At 38.7% G+C, this 23,692-nt stretch overlaps 4 protein-coding genes, 2 non-coding genes and 1 pseudogene across 9 annotated transcripts; all 7 read left to right on the forward strand.

Annotated features, from left to right (window-relative positions):
• Nucleotides 1-1,398: 1,398 nt before the first annotated feature.
• LOC147284569 (Phototropic-responsive NPH3 family protein) lies at nucleotides 1,399-4,625 on the forward strand. The gene is made up of 4 exons (XM_086242963.1): nucleotides 1,399-2,082; nucleotides 2,208-2,277; nucleotides 2,383-3,723; nucleotides 3,838-4,625. The coding sequence occupies exons 1-4, from the start codon at nucleotides 2,030-2,032 to the stop codon at nucleotides 4,414-4,416; spliced, it is 2,043 nt and encodes a 680-aa protein (XP_086099089.1). The 5' UTR covers nucleotides 1,399-2,029; the 3' UTR covers nucleotides 4,417-4,625.
• Nucleotides 4,626-6,836: 2,211 nt separating this feature from the next.
• On the forward strand, nucleotides 6,837-10,181 carry LOC147284570 (cold-regulated 413 plasma membrane protein 2-like). The gene is made up of 4 exons (XM_086242968.1): nucleotides 6,837-7,229; nucleotides 8,668-8,775; nucleotides 8,882-8,952; nucleotides 9,796-10,181. The coding sequence occupies exons 1-4, from the start codon at nucleotides 7,054-7,056 to the stop codon at nucleotides 10,047-10,049; spliced, it is 609 nt and encodes a 202-aa protein (XP_086099094.1). The 5' UTR covers nucleotides 6,837-7,053; the 3' UTR covers nucleotides 10,050-10,181.
• A 2,472-nt stretch (nucleotides 10,182-12,653) lies between these two features.
• LOC147284571 (small nucleolar RNA SNOR75) lies at nucleotides 12,654-12,740 on the forward strand. The gene has a single exon (XR_015122740.1). It is a non-coding gene; the product is annotated as a small nucleolar RNA SNOR75 (small nucleolar RNA).
• A 91-nt stretch (nucleotides 12,741-12,831) lies between these two features.
• LOC147284572 (small nucleolar RNA Z105) lies at nucleotides 12,832-12,902 on the forward strand. Its single transcript, XR_015122697.1, has one exon. It is a non-coding gene; the product is annotated as a small nucleolar RNA Z105 (small nucleolar RNA).
• Nucleotides 12,903-14,251: 1,349 nt separating this feature from the next.
• Nucleotides 14,252-15,828, forward strand: LOC147284573 (oxygen-evolving enhancer protein 1, chloroplastic). Its single transcript, XM_086242966.1, has 2 exons — nucleotides 14,252-14,572; nucleotides 14,917-15,828. The coding sequence occupies exons 1-2, from the start codon at nucleotides 14,330-14,332 to the stop codon at nucleotides 15,670-15,672; spliced, it is 999 nt and encodes a 332-aa protein (XP_086099092.1). The 5' UTR covers nucleotides 14,252-14,329; the 3' UTR covers nucleotides 15,673-15,828.
• A 1,320-nt stretch (nucleotides 15,829-17,148) lies between these two features.
• LOC147284574 (CASP-like protein ARALYDRAFT_485429) lies at nucleotides 17,149-19,822 on the forward strand. Of its 2 annotated transcripts, none has more exons than XM_086242970.1 (3): nucleotides 17,149-17,612; nucleotides 19,063-19,195; nucleotides 19,317-19,822. In XM_086242970.1, the coding sequence occupies exons 1-3, from the start codon at nucleotides 17,482-17,484 to the stop codon at nucleotides 19,440-19,442; spliced, it is 390 nt and encodes a 129-aa protein (XP_086099096.1). In that variant the 5' UTR covers nucleotides 17,149-17,481; the 3' UTR covers nucleotides 19,443-19,822. The 2 variants fall into 2 exon arrangements, with proteins under 2 accessions (XP_086099096.1, XP_086099095.1); XM_086242969.1 differs by having other exon boundaries at nucleotides 17,155-17,612; nucleotides 19,289-19,822.
• Nucleotides 19,823-20,134: 312 nt separating this feature from the next.
• On the forward strand, nucleotides 20,135-23,432 carry LOC147284575 (pentatricopeptide repeat-containing protein At2g22410, mitochondrial pseudogene; annotated as a pseudogene). 2 transcript variants are annotated; one of them, XR_015122265.1, is made up of 4 exons: nucleotides 20,135-22,293; nucleotides 22,468-22,770; nucleotides 22,882-22,980; nucleotides 23,093-23,432. The product of XR_015122265.1 is annotated as a pentatricopeptide repeat-containing protein At2g22410, mitochondrial pseudogene, transcript variant X1 (transcript). The 2 variants fall into 2 exon arrangements; XR_015122266.1 differs by having other exon boundaries at nucleotides 23,099-23,432.
• Nucleotides 23,433-23,692: the final 260 nt, after the last annotated feature.

Consider the following 23,692-nt stretch of genomic DNA (forward strand, 5'->3'; position numbering starts at 1 on the left):
ACAACAATTAGTCCACCATTTGTATATTGATGGAGGTTTGCTCTTCACTCAAATTCAATCAAAACCCAATTACTTACTATTAAATCAGAAGATTCAGTCAGAAGCAGGTGGGGGGGTTTGTTTGTCTTCCCAGAGCTAGTATGTCTGACATCATCATCACCATCTCCATCCCCCTTAACAATAAATTATAATAAATAAATAATTTAAGTTTACTACTTGGATTTCCATTAAAAACAAAGGTTTATTAGTTTCATAATTATCGATATTGCTCACACCATTTTTGAAATTTGAACACCTCTCAGTTTTCTCACTGTATGCATGAAGAAATTAATGTACCGAGTACCCTGCTTTTCTTTGTCTTGTCATTAATGTTGGCATAAATGCACCTAAATAATGGTTCAACAAGTAGATATGTTGATATAGACATATTGGCATAAATGCAAGGGAGCTCCGTATTGCTTGTTTTCAGACCTAAAGTTTCATAAATTTGTGAAAACAAGTTTGAATTGTCCTTGCATTGAATACAAATACATTTTTATATAACGGTGTATTTATTATCACTATTTTTCTCCTAACAAGTGATGTAAGAGATATACATATAAAATGCTTGCACATGTGATAAATAAACTTTTTTCTCATCAAATACAACCACATCCAGCCGTTGTTAACATTCTATGTCCCAACTCCTAAGAGAGAGTTGAAACCAATCTTTAAAAATAGTAATTGTATGGCATACAATGTCCTAGGGTTAAAATTCTTAACTTTTAGTCTTATTGGTCAAAGTTAAACAATATTCATAGTGAACTCATATATGAACAAGTAAACCATTGTTAAGATTTGTTTTTTGTTGTGTAACATTATTCCTTTTTAACTTTCACCAAAAAGACCAAATACAACAGTCCTTGTAATACACTCTTTCACAAGCTCCAAGTATGAACCAAGAAATCCAAATATCTGATGAGGGCCGGCTGAATTGCGAGGGTGACTACAGTGCATAGTCTTAACTCATGTGGGGGCAGTTGCCAATTTGCAATGGCCCACCACACCAAGTAGCTCATAAATCATAACTCTAACACTCTTGATTAATCAAGATATTCACTACCAAAATCCAATTTGAAATTAAAGGGTATAGAATTAGACTCATAATAAGGTTGTAATTAAGGAGCGGTGAGGTTGGTGGGTAAAATGGTCTGGTTTGGTGCCTTGGTGGACTCTGTTTCTTTTCTTCCGAATCAAAAGAATGAATTATATATATAATATATGCAGCATGCTACATGGAGTCATTAAAGTGAGCCCAAACTGAATCCCAGATTACGAAATAATCAAATTCAATAAAAATATTCCATCATTTACGCAAAAAAGCAATCAGACCCAGTTCCAGTTGTCATGCAATGCATTTTTTGGCTAATGTCTAATAGGTGGTGGTCTTTTTAATGTCTCAAAAAGAATAAAAAGATATTAATAATAAATAAAGAATTCCTTCAAAGGCTCAAAGACATCCTACCTTTTCCAAGTCCCATTTTTCTATTTTCAGAATTAGAGGTGAGAGACAGAGAGAAAGATCTGCGGAGTGGGTGGGACTGTGGGAGCTAATAGAGAGCCTGAGACTGTGAGAGAGTGAGATTCTTCAAAGAAAAGAAAACAATGATGGTATTGGGTTGAATCCCTTTTTCGAAATTTGTTCAAGCTCTATTTGTCCGCTCTGAGATTACTTGGATTCCAATCCTTCCTTTTCTCTTTTCAATCTTTCTATACTCTTTCTTGTTTCCCAATTGTTCCTCGGAGAAAACCATCACACCAAAAAGGATTTTCCTCCTTCCAAATTCCATCCCATCCTTTCTTTCTTTTTCAGTTGCTCAATACTTGAAGTGAAGGAAGTCAATCCCATCATCCCATTATCTCATTCGTCTCTTTCCCCCTTTGTCTCTTTCAAGCTTTGAGCTTCTGGTATTTGGTAGCCATGGATCTGGGTTTCTAATTCCTTAAACCAAAAAGGGTTTCTTCTTGCAGAGGCAGACAGACATTACTGATGGAGATAATTGCAGAAGCTGATGAGAAACCAAGCTCCAAAGGCCAAGCATGGTTAGTTAGATCGATTACTGCATTCTCATTCATTCAAAACCTCACCTTTAAAATTTTTACTACATGCCCACTTCAAAACAATGCATTGGTTCACTAAAATCCTCTTCAAAAATGTATTCTTGCAGGTTCTGCACTACTGGGTTGCCAAGCGACATTGTGATCGAAGTCGACAACATGACCTTTCATCTTCACAAGGTCAGCATAGCTTTACCAAAACCAAACACATTCACTTCACTTCAACTTCCATGGCTATGAATTCAACTAACAGTGTTTGCTTTTGCTTTCTGATTGTCACTTCAGTTTCCTCTCATGTCGAAAAGTCAGAAGCTTCACAACCTAATCACAGAGCAAGAGGCAAACCCATCACATCCCCACCAAGAAGACCAACAAAATCACAGCGACAACGACGAAATCGAAGAAGTTGAGTGCCACATAGTCCTCTCGGACTTCCCGGGCGGCTCCGAGACCTTCGAAATCGCCGCCAAGTTCTGCTACGGCGTAAAGATCGACCTTAGCTCATCCAACGTGGCACCTCTCCGATGTGCAGGAGAGTTTCTAGAGATGACGGAAGAGTACGCGGAGGACAACCTCATTTCCAAGACGGAGAGGTTTCTCTCTCAGTCCGTGCTCAAGAGCTTCAAGGACTCCCTCAGAGCCCTCAAGTCCTGCGAGCGCGTGATGCCACTCGCCGAGACCTTGGGGATTACGCAACGGTGCATCGACTCCGTCGCCTCCAGAGCCACCTCCGCCGATCCGACTCTGTTTGGCTGGCCGGTTCGCGAAGGACTGAATAATTCTTCTTCTTCCAAACAGCAGATTTTGTGGAATGGGATCGACGCCGGTGGTGGAAGAAGAAAAGGTAATTCCAGAGCCAAACAACCAGATTCGTGGATTGAAGATTTGGTGGTTTTGAGCTTGCCTTTCTTCAAGCGATTGATTCTGGCCATGAAAGCTGGGGATCTTAACTTGCACATGGTGGAGACCTGTTTGATGTGTTATGCTAAGAAATACATTCCTGGAATTTCAAGAACGAATCGAAAGCCTTTAGCTTCATCGTCCACGTCATCGTCGTCGTCTTTAGCTTCGGAGAGCCAACAGAGAGAGCTTTTGGAGACGATAATCTCCAATCTTCCATTGGAGAAGAGCTCGAGCTCGAGCTCCAGAAGACCTTCTACCGCCACGAGGTTTGTCTTCGGATTGTTGAGAACCGCCAACATCTTAAGCGCATCGCAATCCTGCAAAGCCGCGTTGGAGAAGAAGATCGGCTCGCGGCTCCAGCAAGCTACCTTGGACGACCTCCTCATTCCGAGCTACTCGTACCTGAACGAGACGCTGTACGACGTGGACTGCGTGGAGAGGATCTTAGGCTACTTCTTGCACGGCTTGGATGAGAGAAATTCAGCTGGAATTGGAATTGAACGCGTAGATGATGATGATGATGATGATCGAGACGCTACCGCCGAAAATGTCAGATCGCCGTCGTTGATGCTCGTCGGAAAATTAATCGATGAGTATCTATCTGAGATCGCCTCCGATGCGAATCTGAAGCCGGATCGGTTCTACAACCTCGCTATTACGCTACCGGAACAAGCTCGGCTCTTCGACGACGGTCTTTACAGAGCCGTCGATGTTTATCTCAAGGTCCGTACACAATACGATACAATACAATACGATTTCGGAAATTAAGCTTCATATTAAGATTAAGATGATGTTAATTGCGAAATCTGAATTAGTGAATTGTTAATTTCTCTGCAGGCTCATCCATGGATATCGGAGGCAGAGCGCGAGAAGATCTCCGGAGTGTTAGACTGTCAGAAGCTCACGCTCGAGGCGTGCACGCACGCAGCGCAGAACGAGCGATTGCCGCTACGCGCGGTGGTGCAAGTGCTGTTCTTCGAGCAGCTCCAGCTCCGCCACGCTATCGCCGGAACTCTGCTCGCCGCCGAGGCTCCACCGCCGGACCCCGCCAGGCCCTCGGCGTTGCGAAGGGAAGCGGATGACGAGGAAGAGGAGGAGGAGGAGGAGAACGGTGAGGCACGTGAGGAGGATTGCGGTGGCACGTGGAGGGCGGCAGTGAGGGAGAATCAGGTGCTACGATTGGACATGGATAGCATGAGGACGCGGGTGCACCAGCTGGAGCGAGAGTGCTCCAACATGAAGAAGGTCATCGAAAAGATCGACAACAAGCCACCGGGCCAACCCGCTCCGGGTTCGGGTTGGAAAAACTCGTTGACCCGGAGGTTCGGGTGCAAGTTCAAGACCCAGGTGTGTGATTCGCACGGACCAACCGTCGTTGATGCGAGAAAAGGACGGCGACACCATCATCAACAATAAGGGCTTCCCGCACCGGATCACCCCCTCGGTCCCACATTTTGTTCATTGCCACGTAAATTTGGGAAAATAGAAAAAAAGTTGAATAAAAGTTAAGTCATTTGGATTGGGTTGGGTTACGGGTAGGTGACGCTGCTTTCACCAATGATTTTGTTGATTGGATATTCTTGGCCAATTCTTTTTCAGTATTCAGAACACAACTTTTGAGGTGATGAGTGTGATGGGCATTGCATGATCTCAATTCTCACATGACTACATGAGAAATATGAAAAGTTTGTTGTTTTTTTTTTTTTGGGCCAACATGAAATGTTTGTTGTTAATTATTATGGTGAAAGCAAAAGTGTTATATACAGTGCAAATGCAAACTTTTCATTGCTCCTTTTGCTTTTTCGATTCAAAGCTGAAAAATAGTTGGTATGAGTCGTATGACTTTGGAAGCTCCAGACATAATCACTTGGTACTCTCTGGCCCTTTTGTGTTTGATGAAATGCCATGGACAAAGTGAAGTGATTGAGTCAAGCAAAGGGGGCACAAGTTTCTTGGACCATGATGATGATTAATAGATTGTGTAGGATGTTTCAATTATGTCAAACAAAGATTCACTATTTTCTTTGGAGAGATAAGAGTCAAGTAGACCTCTCTAACTTAGGGGGACCATCTACTCATTTGATCATAAGCTTAATAAGTGTTGGTTTTCTACATAATAAGAGACCAAAAGTCTATTAGAGTTTCTATGATCATTGGGGTTTGCATTTTAAAATATATTATCCCTACGCCAAAGTAGAGGGATTGCATTTCTGCATTAATCGGGAAAAAAGTTTGGATGAGAGTAATTAAGGTAGCATTAGAGCATCTCTGGACCAAATAACAAAACATGGCTCTTCAAATCGTACTCGGTTTATCTTATTAAAAAAATAATTTACTTGATTTACCTACAGGCTACTTTTAAGAGATTTTCAAAGTTTTCTTATGTATATATATAAAAAAAATTGTGTGCAGGTGAGGACATGTGAATCTAAGGTGGCCCGGCCCTTCAACCTATATGTAGCAGTAGCTCTATACATATTTTAGAAAAATTTTAAAAATGTTTATAGTTTTTCTGAAAATTTTAATTAGAAAAAAAATTATATAATAGCCCCAAGTAAATATATTTGAATTCTTGGCCTCTTTAGAAAAAAAATTCTGGCTCCACCCCTGTGTGTAAGACTGTAGCACTACATGACATGTTAACGTGATGTTATTAATTTACTAAAGTTATAATGCGTGTATACTTGTTGAGAGTATTGCATAAGGTTTAGAATTTTAGATATAGATGATTGTACACGTATTATAATTTGAATAAATTGATAACACCATATGACATGCTCACATAGTGTTATAGTCACTTTGAAAAGTGACCCATTTTTATCTACATGTTACTTTGAAAAGTCCTTTTTACCTATACTTTATGTATTGCACACAAACTTTTTCTAGTGGTTGAATTACAATTTAAAGAGAAAAACTTATTGAGTAGGTGTGTTTTTTTTCTTTTGTTTTTTCTAAAAAAAAATTTGGTCAATTGTTTTATTTACTATGTTATTCTTCTCAATTAAATTGGTGTCTTTTAGTAGTATAGATGTTACTTTGAAGAGCCATTTTTACCTACCGTTAAAACTTAAAATGAAGAGTCATTTTTACTACCTTTGTTTTGATAGTCACTCCAACACATCATTGAAACTTCATTTTTTTATTAGTCTATTAATTTTTTTTTTAATTTAGACAAAATTTTAACTTTCCTATGTTATTTGACAATTTTTTTAGCAATTAGTTTTCATTAATGGTTATTTATTAAACTTATTTTTTTGTCTTTTTTATACTTTAGTTGTTGTAAGTGTTTTCTTCTTTTACTACCATTTTGATGAAAAACCTATGTTAATTACCTAAATCTGTTGGTGCATTTTGGCTGCAAATTCAAAGGACAAAATTTTTTAGTGAGAGTGAAGATTTGATTGGGCTTGAAAGTTGGACAACCATTCAACAAATGGACATGTCCGGCAAAACAAATCAATACCCAACTTGGGTTAAGGGGATGGCCCAGTTATGCTTGAAAGTCTCACCCATTGCTATTGGGCTTCATCAAGTGAAAAACCTGCACTGAAACAATCCAAATGTAATTGGGCCACAAAAATTGTTGAATAAAAAATGTGAAATATTTATAATATTGCTGCCCTTGTATGTGGAATTGTGGATGTTTAGGGTTTATAATATTTTGAACATTTCTCACTATACCCATTCGATCCACATTTGACTTGAATGCAGTCCAGCAATAGTGAGTAGTGAGTAGGCAGCCCCGTGCAGCGTGGTCCCTAATTGGCGCGTCCACGCGGTACAACAGTCTTTGAACCCAATGAAAAGAATAAAAAACAGTTTGGAGGGATCCGAAACTTCGTGAACCGTTTTACATTCTCCTGAATCTCCTCAGACAGCGAGTGTGAGCTGAAAACATGGGGACCCCCCCACACAGTAAGTACCGTAAGACACAAACTACCTACCTGCAATCCCATAAATGCAGATCCAAACCTCAAAAAGTGTTGGTTTGATGTACAACACCACCACCACCTACACACTTAACTTCACAGTTGAGATCTGAAGCAGCAAATTATGGGGAGGATGGAGTACTTGGCTATGAAAACTGACCCTGCTGCCACTGACTTGATAAACTCGGATTTCAATGAGCTTAAGATTGCCGCCAAGAGACTCATCAATCATGCCACCAAGCTTGGTGGGTTGGGTTTTGGGACTTCTTTTCTCAAATGGGTTGCCTCCTTTGCTGCCATGTGAGTGTTCTTTCACTCTCTAAATTTGGTATTTGGCGTCTGCAGTGCTCAGTACCCAATTAGTGTTTATGTGGGTAGCTGTCATTAGCTCTTAATTAATCTTATGCTCTCTCTGTGTTTGATCTAATTTCTTTTTATTTGCTTCAACTTTGTTAATGACTGGAATTGGGAAAGTGACATTAAGCTTACATGTTATTGCTTGTAAGAGAATTAGTGTCCAACGCAAAATGTGATACTGATCTGATGTATAACTTTGTTAATATTCTAATTGCTTAAAAGGGAAAGTCAAAAACCGATTCTTTTTATAATCTTCCTCTTTAATATAATACTTTCTTTTCTTTTTCTTTGTTTAGGACATATATACATTGAGTACTTTCCTGCATATAATTTAATTATTTTTCTTTCAGATTTAGGCCACTCTATACTATTGAAAGATCCATTATCACTCTGTCAGAACTTGACCTGGTTATGTTTCCCACCCAAATTACATATCTTCTAAAGTATTTATATGGTCTATAGTCCTGAAAGGCATTGACATAAACAAGTAAGCATTGATTAATTTACTTGGTCTTTGTGTTGTGCTGAAGTTGATAGTAAATGGTTACCCATTCAACTAACCAGGAATAATTTCGAATAGATTAACTTGTAGCCAACCCCTACCATACTACTTAGACAACTGACACAGTCATTTGTCCATTCTGATGTCTATTGTAATACATGTTCACTTCTCACTTAAAGCAGAGATTATCTTCTGCCTGGGTATCGATGGAAAGGATTTGAAGAAGTTTTAAGTATAGGCTTGAAGTTTTATATCATACAAATAAAACCTATGCATTAATATTTCATCATAGACTTGTCATTTGCTATTCTGGCTTGGACTTTTTCGCACTTATTCTGCCCAATTTCTTCCTAAAAATTGATGGAGGTATGAGTTTCTAGTTCCATGGCCTACATTATTGGATGAGATATAAACTTTACATGAAATTCTCATCCCAATTTTAATACTTAAATGGTGTTTTACTAGATTTCGAGCATGTGGTTATGATGGATACCAAAATGATGTGAAACAATGAGGAACGGTAACTGTTATGGACAGTCATGGAGTTTGGTGGTGTTATTTTCTCACTTAAAGTTAGTTTAAATTTTGTAATTCAGAATATATTTTCCTTTTTTTTCCTAATAATAACCCTTGATTTAAACCATATGATGGAGGGGCTTCAATTCTTAAAAACTAATCACTGTACCCTGTCTGAGATGTCCTATCACTTGCCTAAATTGATTGAATGATCAGTTAGCAATTCCAAAAGTGTGTGTGTCTGTTGCTTGATTTCTTCTTAACATCCTCCTTTGAGGGTAAGCTTTAGCCCCATAATTTCCAGGTTAGACTTTATTCACTAGTACAAAATTTGTCTCTTAAGATGCATTTTCAATACTGCAGATATTTGTTGATATTGGATCGAACAAACTGGAGAACAAATATGCTGACTTCACTTTTAGTCCCTTACATTTTCTTCAGTCTTCCGTCAGTGCTGTTCAACTTCCTAAGGTGATAATCTCTCTTATTGGTGCACTTTTTCTTGTTCCCTTCTATATCCTTCTTTTCTTATCAATAAACTCAATTTATTGACAAATTCTGCTTCAATATATATCAGAGGAGAGGTTGGAAAATGGATTGCTTTTATTGCCGTTGTACTAAGGCTTTTCTTCCCAAGACATTTCCCAGGTATAGGCTCAAGTAACTGCACTGATTTTGTTTCTCTTTTGCAGTTCTATATAGTTATGCTGCTTTTCCCCAAATTTCGTATTCTTTATAACCTCGGCTTGATTACAAATTTATTAGTATAGATTTTTAATAGCCCGAAGTTTGTCATTGCCAATTAAACCTTCTTACAATTTTAACTCTTAGTCTAAAGTTTACATGCTGGGTTCTTTGCAACTTTATGCTGTTTGTGTATGTATGATATATGTTTGTTTGGATTATTCTTAATTCAAAAACTATATGTAGCAACAATCTTTTTTCAAGTTACCAAAGAGTTGAAACTTCTACACTTGCTGCACTTTTTGAATTCAATTTCAACCCTTCGTATGAACATTGAATTGAACCAATAATAGACCCTGTAGCTATTAGTCTTTCCGACATATGAGATCAGGTATTAAAACATATACAGTACCTCTAAGTTGTTGTAGTGTCTGTAGCTGTACTAGTTGGATGATGGTAAATTTTATTGGTTCGACTGTTATCCCCAAAATCTGAAGCTGTTAGGATGTGAGTGAGAAATTGTTATATTCTAACAGACAAAATACACAGATGAATTACATTTAACTTGACAAGCTAGCAATCAAATGCTTCTACCTTGTCATTCAAGTTGCACAGTTTTTTGCATACCACAATAACACAGCTATATCTCAAAAGTCACAACTCAACATCTGCCCTGACTTTCGGGAAAGCATGACATTGTGCATGTATCAGTAATGATTGTCTCTTCCCAATACTTGTGAATAGTGAATACACACATGCAATAGTACTTATGAGAAAAAGGAAGAGTTTTAATGCCTTTCATTGCAGATTGGCTGGAGATGCCGGGTTCATTGATCCTTCTTCTGGTTGTGGCTCCAAAATTCTTTGCACACACCTTGAAGGACAGCATGGTTGGTGTCATGATATGTCTTCTCATCGGTTGTTACCTGCTGCAAGAGCACATCCGGGCATCCGGTGGATTCAGAAATTCCTTCACGCAAAGACATGGAATATCAAACACTCTCGGCATTATCCTTCTCTTAGTCTACCCTCTGTGGGCATTGGTTCTCCATTTCATCTAACCACTGTAATAAACAACTGGTTCTACGATTCTTTGTGTGTTTCAACTTGCAAAACATTGAATTTCCAACTCCTCTTTTGTAAGAATTGGATTTAATTCAGTGGCATTTGTTAATTTGTTGTTCAAAATTTGGTTTCTGCTTCTACTCCGATCAATGTGAATATGCAAGACTGAAACATAGAAAGGAACCTTCTTTTTGAAATATACTAGTATATAAGACTCTGTTTATAGTATATAAGACTATAAACTATGAAATATACTAGTACGTAAGACTCTTTTTATAGTATATACAAACTATGAATTATAGTCTTATATACTAAACTATAAGAATATAATTCATAGTTTGTATATACGTATACTATAAAGTATAAACTATACTACTAGGATATATATATATATATACATGGCCCTTCCAATAAGGGATCCCTCATTTAGTGTTAAATGAGGGATCACCCTGTGTGGCCCACACCGGTCGTTTTGTGTTAATCCGAACCGTTCATTTTTTACATCTCCATTGATAGATCATCTCTGCAAAAAATCAGCTAAATCGGAAATCGTTTACCCTTTTGTTTAAGCGGTCAAAGTTTAAAACAAATGGACGAACAACAAATTCCTCTATAAACACCTAAACTTTGACTGCTTAATCGAACGGGTAAACGATTTTCGATTTGGCTGCTTTTTTGCAGGGATGATCTATAAATTGAGATGTAAAAAATGGATGGTTCAGATTAACACAAAACGACTCGTGTGGGCCACACAGGGTGATCCCTCATTTAACACTAAATGAGGGATCCCTTATTAGAAGGGCCCTGTATATATATACTAAAACAATTATAGTTAAAGGTATATGTTATAGGGTATATAGTGTACTAGTATAGGGTATAAAGTATAATAGTAAAGGTAATGGGTATAGAGTAAACTAGTATAGGGTATATGAGTATATGGTATAGGGTAGGGTATATAGTTTAGGATTTAGGGTATAAGGTTTAGGATATTGTATAGGGTATTAGGGTTTTCAGGATAATTGGATAACCAAACTGAATTTTCGGTTAACTGAACCTGTCAATTTTGCCTAGCTTCGGTTACGGTTATGAAAATGGCCAATTGGAGAATTTCAATTTGGATATAAATAATGGCTTCTAGTTCGATTAACCAAACCGTGTGCATCCCTACCCATGGATAGAGAAAGAGTATGTGCTACGCCTTACGTAGTTGATTGAATCAGATAGCCCTTCAGGCAACCAACCAAACTCGGCACGTTTCGACATTGCATTATGAATCATATTCATTTTCAACTATTCATGTAGAGGGCTATTCTTTGCACACCCTTTTTTCTTTTTACAAATCCTTTCAAAAAAAAAAAAAAAAACCACCTTGCCCCTCTTTAATTACCTCTCTTCCTCATTTCCTCACCCACACACCCCATCCCCCCCGTACACACACACCTCATCCTCATTTTTTTTTTCTTCTTCTTCTTCTCCCCCCACCCCCACCCCCACCTGCACCATTTCTTATTCTTCTTCTTCTTCTCCCCACCCCCTGCACCATTTCTCTTCTTCTTCCCCCCACCCCACCTACACCTTTCTCTTCTTCTTCCCCCCACCCCGACCACCTCCCCCTGAGCCCTCCCCTCCTCTCCGGCTCCTCTACCCCTGCCGCATCCCCCCGAGCCAGCCCCTCCTCTTTCTCTCCTTCCCTTTCTCTTTTCGCCTTGTAGACAGCCAAAATCTTTAAAAAAAAAATTGCAGGGGCTGGACACAGAGAAAGGGAGAGAGCATAGGGGAAAGAAAAGAAAGAGAGACAAGGGGAGAGAGGAGAAAGGAGAAAGGGGCGGAGAGGGGCTGGGGTGGTCGCCGGAGGTGGTGGGCTTCGACGGTGGTGGGTTGCTCGGCATGGTCGGGATGGGGTGTGTGTGTTGGGTGTTTGTTGTTTTTTTTTTTTTCTTTTCTTTTGTTCAGGAGGGGTGTGCAAAAAGAAAAATAAATGGGGTATAAAATCTTTTTCTAAGGGTTTTTTTTTTTTTTTTTTTTTTTAAGAAGGGTGTGCAAAAAAGAAAAAAAAAAAGTGTGCAAATAGCAGCCCTCTTCATGTATATAGGTAGAGAGAAAAATTTCTTAGGGACGACTATAAAATACATAGAGGTTCTTACATGAGTTGGGCCCTGAGGCCCCTGACAGAAAAGAAAAAACATGAGTAGGCCCAACGGTTGCCCTTTCTGCAGTTTTGCAGTCTTGAATACAGTTGTAGGACTAGCCCATTTATACAGGCCCACGGTCGTGCTCTGACGGAGATGGCAAACTCGTAATTTTGAGGACAGCGAAAACTAAAACCCTAACCCTAAACACAGCCAGACTGAGGCCTATAAAAGGAATCACGAACTGATAACGGAGACCAGTCCCATTCTTAGGTAGAAGCTGTAGATCTTCATTCACTGTTCCGTTTGTTTTGTTCGTTTTATACTTCCTCATAGTCATATGCTAATCATTCTGGCTTTAATTTTCCATCGATGATTGCTCTGTTTTTTTCAAAGTATCTTCCTTTCTTCTTTTTTATTTTTTTATTTTTTTGATTATTTTTTGGAAATTGTGAAGTGGTTGTTGGGGTTTCTCTGTGATGATCAAAAACGATGACGAGTCCGATCCATTCATTCATTAAAATCCTGACGACAAAACGAGGCATTTGTCTGAGAGAATACTACCCACTTTCCCTTATCACACCCATTTTTGTTTTTCATTTTTATGATTTTAAATAAAAATTTTCATTCATTTTTTTAGATAAAAAGGCAGGCATAGTGATGATTGTTTTATTTTCTGATGTTTTCCTGATGAATTCAATTACCTCCTACTCATTCTGAATGCCTGCTCATCCTATTACAATTTCTTTTTAAATTTTAATGTTTAATTTGTTTAATAAGAATGGAAAATTGTATTCTTTTTCATGTTTGATGTATCTGTTTTCGATTCCCCCTTTAAAATGAAGCAGAAGTCGTTTTGTTTTCATGTGTTTTTTATTTGTTTTTGTGTTCCTCCTCAAGTATTGAGAGAGATGGATGATGTAGCAATGATGAAAAAAGCAATATCACTCTCCTATATGTGCATTGAGGAGCACCGATGATTTTGTTTCAAGCACTTTTGAGCCAAATCTCTGTTCTCTCTCAATCTCTGAGGCTCTTTGTTTAGTCTGTGAGATACAATCTCAATACAGAGCTCATACAACATTAGCAGTGCAGTGCCTACTTGGTATTTTGAGGATTATGGCCTTACTCCCCAATTGGGTATCTCAGACTACCGATCTTTTATTACCCTATTGGCAAGTTGCACCAAAAAGGAGGATGTTACAAACAATATTGGGTGCCTGAAATTTAAGAAATTAATCTAAACAGTAAACACATTGTTGCGAATATTGGACTGAAACAAAGAAGTTAATCTAAACAGACAATGAATGGATGCTAGTGCTACTCATCTTTTTGCTCGGTGCCTGAAACTTAATAAATCTATCTAAATTTTAAGCAGAAAAGGTTGCAAATATTTTTGCCTGAAACTTAAGAAATAAACCTGCACGACACTCAATCAATTGGTACCTACATCTTTTGCTATGCTTTGGATGACCAGTTGCAAGGTGGACAAAAAGGTTGTAACAAATTTTTGATGCCTGAGAGGAGCAAAACTTCTAAGAAATTAAGCTAAAACTTAAAAGAGCTAGTCTCAATGTTTGAATGATGAAAAGCCATAGGAATCCTTTTACCATCTCCAAATCATTGACCTCTGTAATGGTTTTTTTTATATTGTTGCCCCTTTCATAGGTAATGAGCACGGATGAATCTTTTTTTAATCGGCTCAGTTGGTTTTAGCATGTTTTTGGCACCTAAGAAGGTGCAGGTTCGAAACCCATGACCATCTTTTTTTTTTTTTTATTAGAGGTTTGCCGAATGATTAAAGTCACATTTTCGCTTTGATTGATTGTAGACTTGTTGTCTTGTTCAACACATGAAGTCGATGATTATGTGGACTAGAAGGCAGAGGATGTGAGCTTGCAAGTTGTGACCACGAGTTAATATCTTTATCCCAAATAGAAACTTGCCACGTGGCATAGACAATAACTCTTATGACATTAGCTTCATCCAACCAATGAGAGAGTAAACCTTATCCTATGATCCTATCCGTTATCTTACTCACACCAAAGCCACCAAATAATTCTCCACCACCCACAGTCCCACACAAAAGGCTTCCAAATAGGCCTCTGTCTCGAGAGACACGGAGAGACAGAAACCAAGTGACAACCATGGCAGCCTCACTACAAGCAGCGGCTACGCTGATGCAACCCACCAAGGTGGGCGTGCCTGCTCGGACCACCCTGCAGCTCAGGTCCTCTCAGAACGTTTCCAAGGCCTTTGGCTTGGAACCAACTGCTCATTCTCGGCTCACTTGCTCTTTGCAATCTGATCTTAAGGACTTGGCTCACAAGTGTGTAGATGCCACTAAGATGGCTGGCTTTGCTCTTGCTACCTCTGCCCTTGTTGTCTCGGTAATGCATGCTTATGCTTTCACTCCTTAATTTCTTGCTTAATGCTGTGTGCTTGGAATTATATAAAAGAACCCCAATGGATAGTTTGTGCATGGAAACTTTGTGTATATAAATTGTATGTTCAGCATGGCTCAGCCAAACCATGTAAATATAGAGTAACACAGTGGTTTAACGTAACAGATAATTTGACATGTTATATTGTTAGATCGTCAATCTTGATGGTTTAGATGGCTTGGATTTCTGAATTTTCAAGATTAAGAGTTTAACAAGATAACATATATATGTCTGGCAAATACAAAATTAATTGATAAGTGCAGAGATTAATGAACATGTGTTAATTACAGGGAGCAAGTGCAGAAGGAGTCCCGAAGAGGCTGACCTTCGACGAAATCCAATCGAAGACATACCTTGAAGTGAAAGGAACCGGAACCGCGAACCAATGCCCAACCATCGACGGAGGGTCCGAGGCCTTCGCATTCAAGGCCGGCAAGTACACGGCGAAGAAGTTTTGCCTGGAGCCAACATCGTTCACAGTGAAGGCAGAGGGAGTGAGCAAGAACGCCCCACCCGAATTCCAGAACACGAAGCTGATGACCCGACTCACCTACACCCTGGACGAGATCGAGGGACCCTTCGAGGTGGCCCCAGACGGCACCGTCAAGTTCGAAGAGAAAGATGGTATCGACTACGCCGCAGTGACAGTGCAGCTCCCCGGGGGAGAGCGCGTGCCGTTCTTGTTCACCATCAAACAGTTGGTGGCCTCAGGAAAACCGGACAACTTCGGCGGGGAGTTTCTAGTCCCGTCGTACCGTGGATCTTCTTTCTTGGACCCCAAGGGACGTGGTGGGTCCACCGGCTACGACAACGCCATTGCGTTGCCGGCCGGAGGCAGAGGAGATGAGGAAGAGTTGGCCAAGGAGAACATCAAGAACACGGCGTCGTCCAAGGGGAAGATCACGCTCAGTGTGACCAAGACCAAGCCTGATAGTGGGGAGTTGATTGGAGTGTTTGAGAGCGTCCAGCCGTCTGATACTGACTTGGGAGCCAAGGTTCCAAAGGATGTTAAGATCCAGGGGGTGTGGTATGCTCAGCTTGAATGATCAATCAAATTCATTCATTAATCAATTAATGTCTACTTTTTTTTCTTCTGGGTTTGATCAGATTTTGCTATAAATTATCAAAAGGGTGTTGCTCATGAACTTTTTCTTGTAACCCAAATTGGACAAGCTCTGAGATGATCATTGTCTTTTGTTGTATATTATCTTCTTTAGTATTATGATGATAATGGTGGAAAGAGAGGGTCTTCGGTGGGGCGTGCCCCAGTGCGGCAGCTCTCACGTGAGGTGGGATCCACATGATTGTGGATCCCACCTCACGTGAGAGCTGTCGCACTGGGGCATGCCCCATACAAGATTAATGCATGGTGGAAATGTTCCAAACCTCCACTGCTCCAAAATATTATAATCCTTAATGTGTGGACTCCTTAACAGCCTATGGTATTCTCTGAACGATTGTCAAGATATTATAAAGGCAAAGACAAAGGGAAAGGGGGGTGGAACCCGAACTTGTCAAATGCTTGATAATTGTATATGCTTTTGTGTGGTAACATTTGAAAGTCCACGTTTACATATATATATATATATATATATCATCAATATTTAAGCCCTCTACTACAAGAAGTCGAACTCCAACTGTGAAAGAGACATTGGACCTTGAAATAAGAGAAACTTACTCTATATGAGATTAGTTGGAATGCATAGCAGCAAACATGTATTTAAATCATTTGTGTATATACATATGTCTCATCTGAATTTTAAAATATTTGCTCATGGGAACAATGATGTGGTTTAGGCAAAAACATGGTTGGAAAAGTTGAGGTTGGGACAAAGCTTTGTTTTACAAAGACCTGTAAAAATAAGGCTAAATTTCATCACTTTCTATATGTTAATTCAGTCTCAATTTTAATCTCTATAGTTTAAACATTCACGTATTTACAAGATTTTTATAAAAACATTATTCTTAGGAGAGTACTGTTAGAGGGATGAGAATTCCAAACTATATTGGAAATCAAATTTCTAATAGACGTGCAAAGAGTTCTCATCTATGCCAAAAGTGTGATTCAATTTATAATTTAAAAAAGTGATACAAATAATTTTATTATTAATGAGTGTATGATTCGTATGAATAAAGGTCAATTATTTGTAGTTGTGCTCATAATGAAGTTCCATTTATTGCTTTTTTTTTTTTTTAGAAAAAACAAAAGAGGTCCATTTATTGGCATTTATAGATTTATATAGTCTTTATGGCCAAAAAAAAAAAAAGATTTATATAGTCTTTTAGTAGAAATTTCAATGTCCATTTATCTTCCCATAAAAAAATGTTTCCATTTATTCAATGCCATTAGACAATTATTGGTCCAAAAAAATTATTAAGAAAAAAGGAAAAGAGAAGAAAAAAACAAAAAAAAAAACAAAGGTGCGGTGAAATTGTCAGCATTTGTCAAAACCAGACCCAAGCTGCCGGAGGAGAACATAACCATTTATCCCCCCAGGAAGGAGAAGATGCCAAAGCCAAAGCCAAAGCCAAGCCTGCGTACCCCTTACGAGTTACGTCCCTTTCACTTTTCTTTCTTTTTTATTTTTTTCTTTTCTATTCTCACAAAATTCCTTTTCCTTCACAATTCACCAAAACGATTCATTCACAGACTCTCACCATTTTTCCTCTCTCCCATAAGTCCTTCTCTCAAGCCCAATTCCCACAATTAGTTAGAATTTCATTTTCCCACATATTTTTTTCCCCAGTTATTCATTTCCCAGTCAGTTCTTCATTGAATTTGGTCATGTGGCTGAGACCAGTTACTGATTTTAAATCATGAGGAGTCCTTGCAGAGAAGAAGGCTGCATGCAAGCATGGATGAGCTGCCAGGGTCATTGGGCACCAGTGCAAGCTTGGCTCTGCGCATGGGCCAGACCATATTCTCCACTGCCTCCCTTCTCTTCATGTGCTTGGAGGTCGAGTTCTACAGCTACACAGCTTTCTGGTAGTTTCAAATTTTTCAACTCTGGCCTTTTAGTTGAATGAATTTCATCCAACCCTTTTTTGGTTTTGACTTGTTCTTCAATACCCATATCTCTTTTTTTTTGAATTTGATGTTAATTCTTTTTTGTTACCTTGGTGTGCTAAGGAAAACTACCCAGATGAATAGTTTTGGTTTATTATCTCTGAATTTCAATTTTTTTTGAGCTACATACCGACTGTTGACTTTCGTAAGAATTGAGACCTCAACTTTGTAACGATCATTGAAGATTGAATTGTGTTAATTTTAGAGATTTGTACATGCAGAAGATAAGAATTCAGACATAAATATATTTGGATTCTAATTCACTAGTGAATTTCGAAAATCTTGATTAGACATGGGCATGGGAAGGCTTACATTTGAATCAAGATAGAGACCACATGTGTTTTTTTCAGTCTCAACAGCTTTGGAGTCTAATTAGAACATTGTAGATCATTAATTGCTGCCTGATAGAATTATCCGATTTTGTGGCACTTAATGGGAAATCTGGTTTACAAAAGACTCTGGAACAGACAATTGGAAGCCAAATTTACGAAAGACTCTGGTTTACTGTATCTTTTGCCTTTTGATTGGCAGTATTTTCATGATAATGGAAAGATTTCATTAGCTATAACATCCTGCGTACAGCTTTAGGTATATATGTGCTAATATTGGGGGCTTGAACAGTTTCTTCTAAAGCTATGTATACTAAGGTGCTTGAAAAAAGGAAATGGGAGAATGTAGACCAATTTTACTGATTTGAAATTGTAACCTGATCTTTTGTCCAAAGAAAAGAAAATAAACAAATTAGCATTCACCATATTGAAAATCACATTGTAAACTGATCTTTCAACTGCTCCCAGTTGACTTTTTTTTCTTTTTTCCCTAGGGCTGACTTGCATGTATGTGGTATCGATGTTTCTAAAGTCATTGATTAAGTGTTTGAGAAATATGTTTCTAACATCTAAACTAATAGTATAGAAGTCTAATCCTGTTCCAAACCTGGACTGGTGTTGATTCCCTTTCTCCAGTCCTACTTCTGATCAATAGCCTCTCCCTGAAACTGGCCTTATTGGTGTGGATTCTGGAACCGTTAAATATTGCCATCTCTTGAAAGAGGCTTCTCGGGTAGGACTAGCAATGCCAAGGTTTAAGAAATGTTCATCCCTGAAAGCCAAGCAAATTCAAATGGCACTTTGACAACAGTGTTGGTTTTTCCCCTTGGCTAACCTGTAAAATCAATAGCACTGTCTTACCTCAATGACTGCAAGGGTTGCATAGTGCTATTTTGAATTGTCAGTCAGGTGTTATCTGATATATGTTCTCGGTTATTTCGAGCATGCAACAAAGTAGTAGATGAAAGTACTCTTGGTGACCCGAAATTCTTTTATTAATTTTATTAGTAACTCTACCATTGTTCATGTTGATTTTGCAGTTATTTGGTGACAGTAATGGGTTTGGTAGTTCCATGGGGCATGACTTTGGTGTTAGTGGATGCCTACTCTGTCTTTGTTAAATGCGTACCTCGTCAACCTAGAATAATTATAATCATCGTCGTAGGAGACTTGGTATGTGCTTTCTCTTTATCCATTTCATCAAGAACTTCACCGTCTCTCCCTTTCCACAACTTGATTAAGAAAATACTGTCCTTGTTATCACAGGCTTTATCATATCTCTCACTATCTGCAGCCTGCTCAACAGCTAGTACCACAATGTTCCTACTTGATGCTGGTGCATCCTACTGCCCTGAAAAGTTATGCACTAGATACCAAATATCCGCTGCAATGGCTTTCCTTTCGTGGTTTCTTTCACTAGGTTCTTCTCTATTCAATATTTGGCTTCTTCCTTGTTTGTAAGGGTCCGGCTGGCTGTTATCATATACAGCAAATGAACTCTGCAAAGATTAGAAGAATCATGTCATATACAGAAATTTTCGGAGATACAAATGGGACCAATGGCTTGTTGTGAGATGAAGCTTAAAGCAATGTAGATTTGCAAAGTTTTTATATTAAATTGTATTTTACTGAACAAAAAAGGAAAACAAATTTTCCTTTTTTTTTTTTTCTCTTTTTTTGTGTGTAAATAGTAACATTTAGACCCGAAATTTTACTCCTTAATATGTGCAAATAGCCAAATACCACCATACTGTAACTGCATTGACAAGAAGCTTATATATTTCAGCACTAGTTCCTGCCCTGAACTGTTGCCAGTGGCCCAATACAAGGAATCCTTAGAGGATTTTTTTTTTTTGGTCGAAAGAATCATTAGAGGATTTGATTGAAATGCCTTATGTTGTATACAAAGCAAGACCAAATGTAGTTGACTTACGTCTGATGGTTTATATGGTCATTGTGTTTAGAACATATAAAACATCGAGGGTAATGTTTGATACATGACACATTATATTGTTAAATTGTTAATTTAAAGGGTACAATTTAACAATATGATATATCAAATTGTCTAGTAAAAAAATATTTTAAAAAACCTAAAATCAGACCATTTTAATGAATATGTCACTTAATAGTACTAGTTTAAGTATAGTGCCAAATGCCGCTCCCAATTCTGAATTCCTAATATCATAGTGAATCATAATTCAAAAACCGTTACATATACCATTCCTCCCAAACCAAATGCCCAACCGCCATGTTCTTCACCCACAAACACCCGACCGTTGCTTCCCGCCTCAAACACTCTCTCCTTCACTGTCACTCTCTGCACACCACTTTCCCTCCAACTCCCACCATTTTCACCCACAAATTCAGGACCCCCATTCACCAAACCCTGCACCACCTCCTAGAGCAATGCTCCTCCATGAGACAACTCAAACAAATCCACGCCCAGATCATCCTCCACAGCCTCACCAATGAAAACCTCACCCTCGGAAAACTCATATCCTTCTGCTCCGTCACCGATGCCGGCAATCTCCGTTACGCGCAGCTTGTGTTTGACCAAGTCCCTGAACCCAATAAGTTTATGTACAACAGTCTCATAAGGGGTTACTCGAATAGTGATGACCCATTGAAGGCTTTTTCACTCTACTGTCAAATGGTTGGTTCGGGACTTTCGCCGAACGAGTTTACCTTACCCTTTGTGCTTAAGGTTTGCGCCGTAAAGTCTGCGTATTGGGAAGCCGTCATTGTTCATGGTCAGGCTATGAAACTGGGAATTGGGTCTCAAGTTTGCGTGCAGAATGCCCTTATTAATGTGTACAGTGTTTGTGGGTTGATTGGGTGTGCTCAGAATGTATTTGATGAAATATCCGAGAGGAGTCTGGTTTCGTGGAATTCAATGATAGGTGGGTATGCAAGAATGGGTTCTTGCAAGAAGGCATTCTTATTGTTTAGGGAGATGAGAGATTTGGGGGTTGAGCCTGATAAGTTCACCTTAGTTAATTTACTTTCTGTTTGTTCGCAAGCCTGTGATTTAGAATTGGGAAGATATGTGCATCATTATATTGAGATTAGTGGGATTGAAGTTGATCAAATTTTGAGAAATGCTCTTCTGGATATGTATGCTAAGTGTGGGCATTTGCGTTTAGCACAAATGATTTTTGACCGAATGACTGTTAAAAATGTGGTTTCATGGACATCGATGGTTAGTGCATACACTAAATATAGGCTCATTGAGTATGCGCAGGAGCTTTTTGATCAGATGCCACGGAAAAATGTGGTTTCTTGGAATTCAATGATTTCATATTATGTTCGAGAAGGCCGGTGCAGGGAGGCTTTGGATCTCTTCCAGAAAATGCTTAATTCAAGTGTGGTACCTGATGAGGCTACCCTGGTTTTCATTCTCTCAGCCTGTAGTCAAATTGGTGATTTGGTCATTGGAAGGAAAATCCACAATTACATTAGCTACAGCAATATAGCACCCAGTGTTACTCTTTTTAATTCCCTTACAGACATGTATGCAAAATGTGGTGCTGTTGGAATTGCCATGGATCTCTTTATTCAGATACCAGAAAAGAATGTAGTATCATGGAACATTATTATTGGGGCCCTTGCATTACATGGTTGTGGATCAGAAGCAATTAGGATATTCAAACAGATGGAAGCAGGTGGAATCTGGCCCGACGAGATAACCTTCACTGGGTTGCTTTCAGCTTGTAGTCACAGTGGTCTTCTAGAGATGGGACGATATTACTTTGAACGAATGAAGTCTATTTACAGAATATCACCTGAAATTGAGCACTATGCTTGCATGGTTGATCTGCTGGGGCGAGGAGGGCTTTTAGAAGAAGCAATTTGGCTGATTATAGGAATGCCAATGAAGGCCGATGTTGTTGTTTGGGGTGCTTTGCTTGGTGCTTGTAGGATCCATGGCAATGTAGATTTAGGAAAGCAAATTCTAAAACAACTGTTGGAGTTAGAGCCGCATGGTTCTGGGGTCTATGTACTTCTATCAAACATATTTGGTGAAGCTCACAGATGGGAAGATGTTAAGAAGATCAGGAAACTAATAAAAGATGGTGGGATCATAAAGAGTAGAGCATTGAGCTCCATTGAGATTGATGGCTGTGTTTATGAATTTATGGTTGAGGACAAGAGACGTGAAATTTCGAACAGTATATACTCCATGCTTGATCAATTAACAGATCATCTGAAGTCTATTGGGTATTCTCCAAGCACATTTTCGGGTATAGAGGAGTTTTAGCGCTGCCGTATCAGTAAGTTAAAACTTAAGACCCTTAAACCCTGGTAATTGTGTACATTTTTTTTCTTTACTTGTAAGGAATTACAAGAAGGCACTGCATTGTTGTGTTTTTTATACCAAAACCATGGGTGGGGGAGGAAATCGCATTAATTGCTGAAAAAGAACTACTTTTCTTGACTATTTCTAGGTCAAGAACAGAATCATTAACATGCCAACCATGCAGCAAGCTTACTCAGGCAGTCAGTGCCTGCTTACTCAACACTCGAATTGCAGATTTCTATTTCTAATTCGAATTGATAATCACCTTAATTGCTAAAAAAAAAAAGAACTACAAGGTTGCTCAGGCCTGATACGGAGTGATATAATCATGGTTATTGCCAATAATGTTAGAAGACAATTTCAAAACTACTACACGAACTGTGAAGGAGTAGCATTTTATGAAACTTGTAAGGATGACCACAATCAACATGCAGGTCACAAAGTTCTCCAAGTAAGCTTTCTCCCAGCTTTGGCCACTCCTTTTATTTATATTCCTTGAGCAAACGAAAAAGAAAATTCCCTAATTTTTTCCTTGAGCATAATAATCTGGTTTCCTCTTCAGGTGTTCAGAGATTCATGTTAAACTGCAGCTAATGGGTGTAATCTAAACGGATGGGAAATACTTGCACTTCCATACAAGTTTTGTTCAGTCGTATGCAAAGTAAGTATACTATTTGCAGTGTTTTTTTGTTCCTTATTCTTCTGTCTTATTGTGTACAGATTTATTAAGAGAAACTTTTAGATTATTGGGCATTTATCGTCAAATCTTTTAGCTGCAGTTTATTAATAGCGAAAAGAATATCCAAGGTACAATCTGACAAAGATGTATATGCAACATTCACTGAGGAATGATCCATGACAACTAGCCACACTTGCCACCCTCTTATCTGCACCAGGAAAAGAAGAAGAAAGGCACACCCAACATGTCTCCTTTCTGTTAGATTTCTTATGGTGTCAATTGTTTGTTTTTTCAAATAAAATAAGAGGGGGGGAAGGGGGAGGAGGGAACAAATATTCTTTGTATTTGTTAAAGATTTGTGCATTATTTAGTACTGAGCCCTTCGATAATGCAGCACCAATTTGACCATATGGAAGGGTCTTCCTAAATCTTATGGGGCTAAAAGACAGGCCTTGACAGCCATGCATGGATAAAGTGCTCTGGAGGAAGAACCTTCATGGTAATGACATAGGCCAACTTTATTAGCTTATGATCAGCTTCTGAATTGATAAAAAGATACTAAAGGGATATGTTGTCTGCCCTTCAAAAGTTTTTTCAAGTCTAACGACTGTGGTTTAGTCTTAGTTATATTGGATTCTTTTGCTGGGTTTGTCTCACTTCATAATCCACATATAATTGAGTAGGATTTGCTTTT

This window comes from Dryas octopetala, chromosome 5 (genome assembly GCF_963921425.1).
Source record: "Dryas octopetala chromosome 5, drDryOcto1.1, whole genome shotgun sequence".
Lineage (NCBI taxonomy): Eukaryota > Viridiplantae > Streptophyta > Magnoliopsida > Rosales > Rosaceae > Dryas > Dryas octopetala.

Bases quoted from the DNA above. Each gene is read 5' to 3' on its own strand.
- LOC147284570 (XM_086242968.1), top strand. From the start codon at position 7,054: ATGGGGAGGATGGAGTACTTGGCTATGAAAACTGACCCTGCTGCCACT. The intron at 7,230-8,667 runs GTGAGTGTTCTT...TCAATACTGCAG, and splicing joins GTTGCCTCCTTTGCTGCCAT to ATATTTGTTGATATTGGATC. The intron at 8,953-9,795 runs GTATAGGCTCAA...CTTTCATTGCAG, and splicing joins CTTCCCAAGACATTTCCCAG to ATTGGCTGGAGATGCCGGGT.
- LOC147284574 (XM_086242969.1), top strand. From the start codon at position 17,482: ATGGATGAGCTGCCAGGGTCATTGGGCACCAGTGCAAGCTTGGCTCTG. The intron at 17,613-19,062 runs GTAGTTTCAAAT...TTGATTTTGCAG, and splicing joins TACAGCTACACAGCTTTCTG to TTATTTGGTGACAGTAATGG. The intron at 19,196-19,288 runs GTATGTGCTTTC...TTGTTATCACAG, and splicing joins TCATCGTCGTAGGAGACTTG to GCTTTATCATATCTCTCACT.
- LOC147284573 (XM_086242966.1), top strand. From the start codon at position 14,330: ATGGCAGCCTCACTACAAGCAGCGGCTACGCTGATGCAACCCACCAAG. The intron at 14,573-14,916 runs GTAATGCATGCT...TGTTAATTACAG, and splicing joins CCTCTGCCCTTGTTGTCTCG to GGAGCAAGTGCAGAAGGAGT.
- LOC147284569 (XM_086242963.1), top strand. From the start codon at position 2,030: ATGGAGATAATTGCAGAAGCTGATGAGAAACCAAGCTCCAAAGGCCAA. The intron at 2,278-2,382 runs GTCAGCATAGCT...TTGTCACTTCAG, and splicing joins TGACCTTTCATCTTCACAAG to TTTCCTCTCATGTCGAAAAG. The intron at 3,724-3,837 runs GTCCGTACACAA...ATTTCTCTGCAG, and splicing joins CCGTCGATGTTTATCTCAAG to GCTCATCCATGGATATCGGA.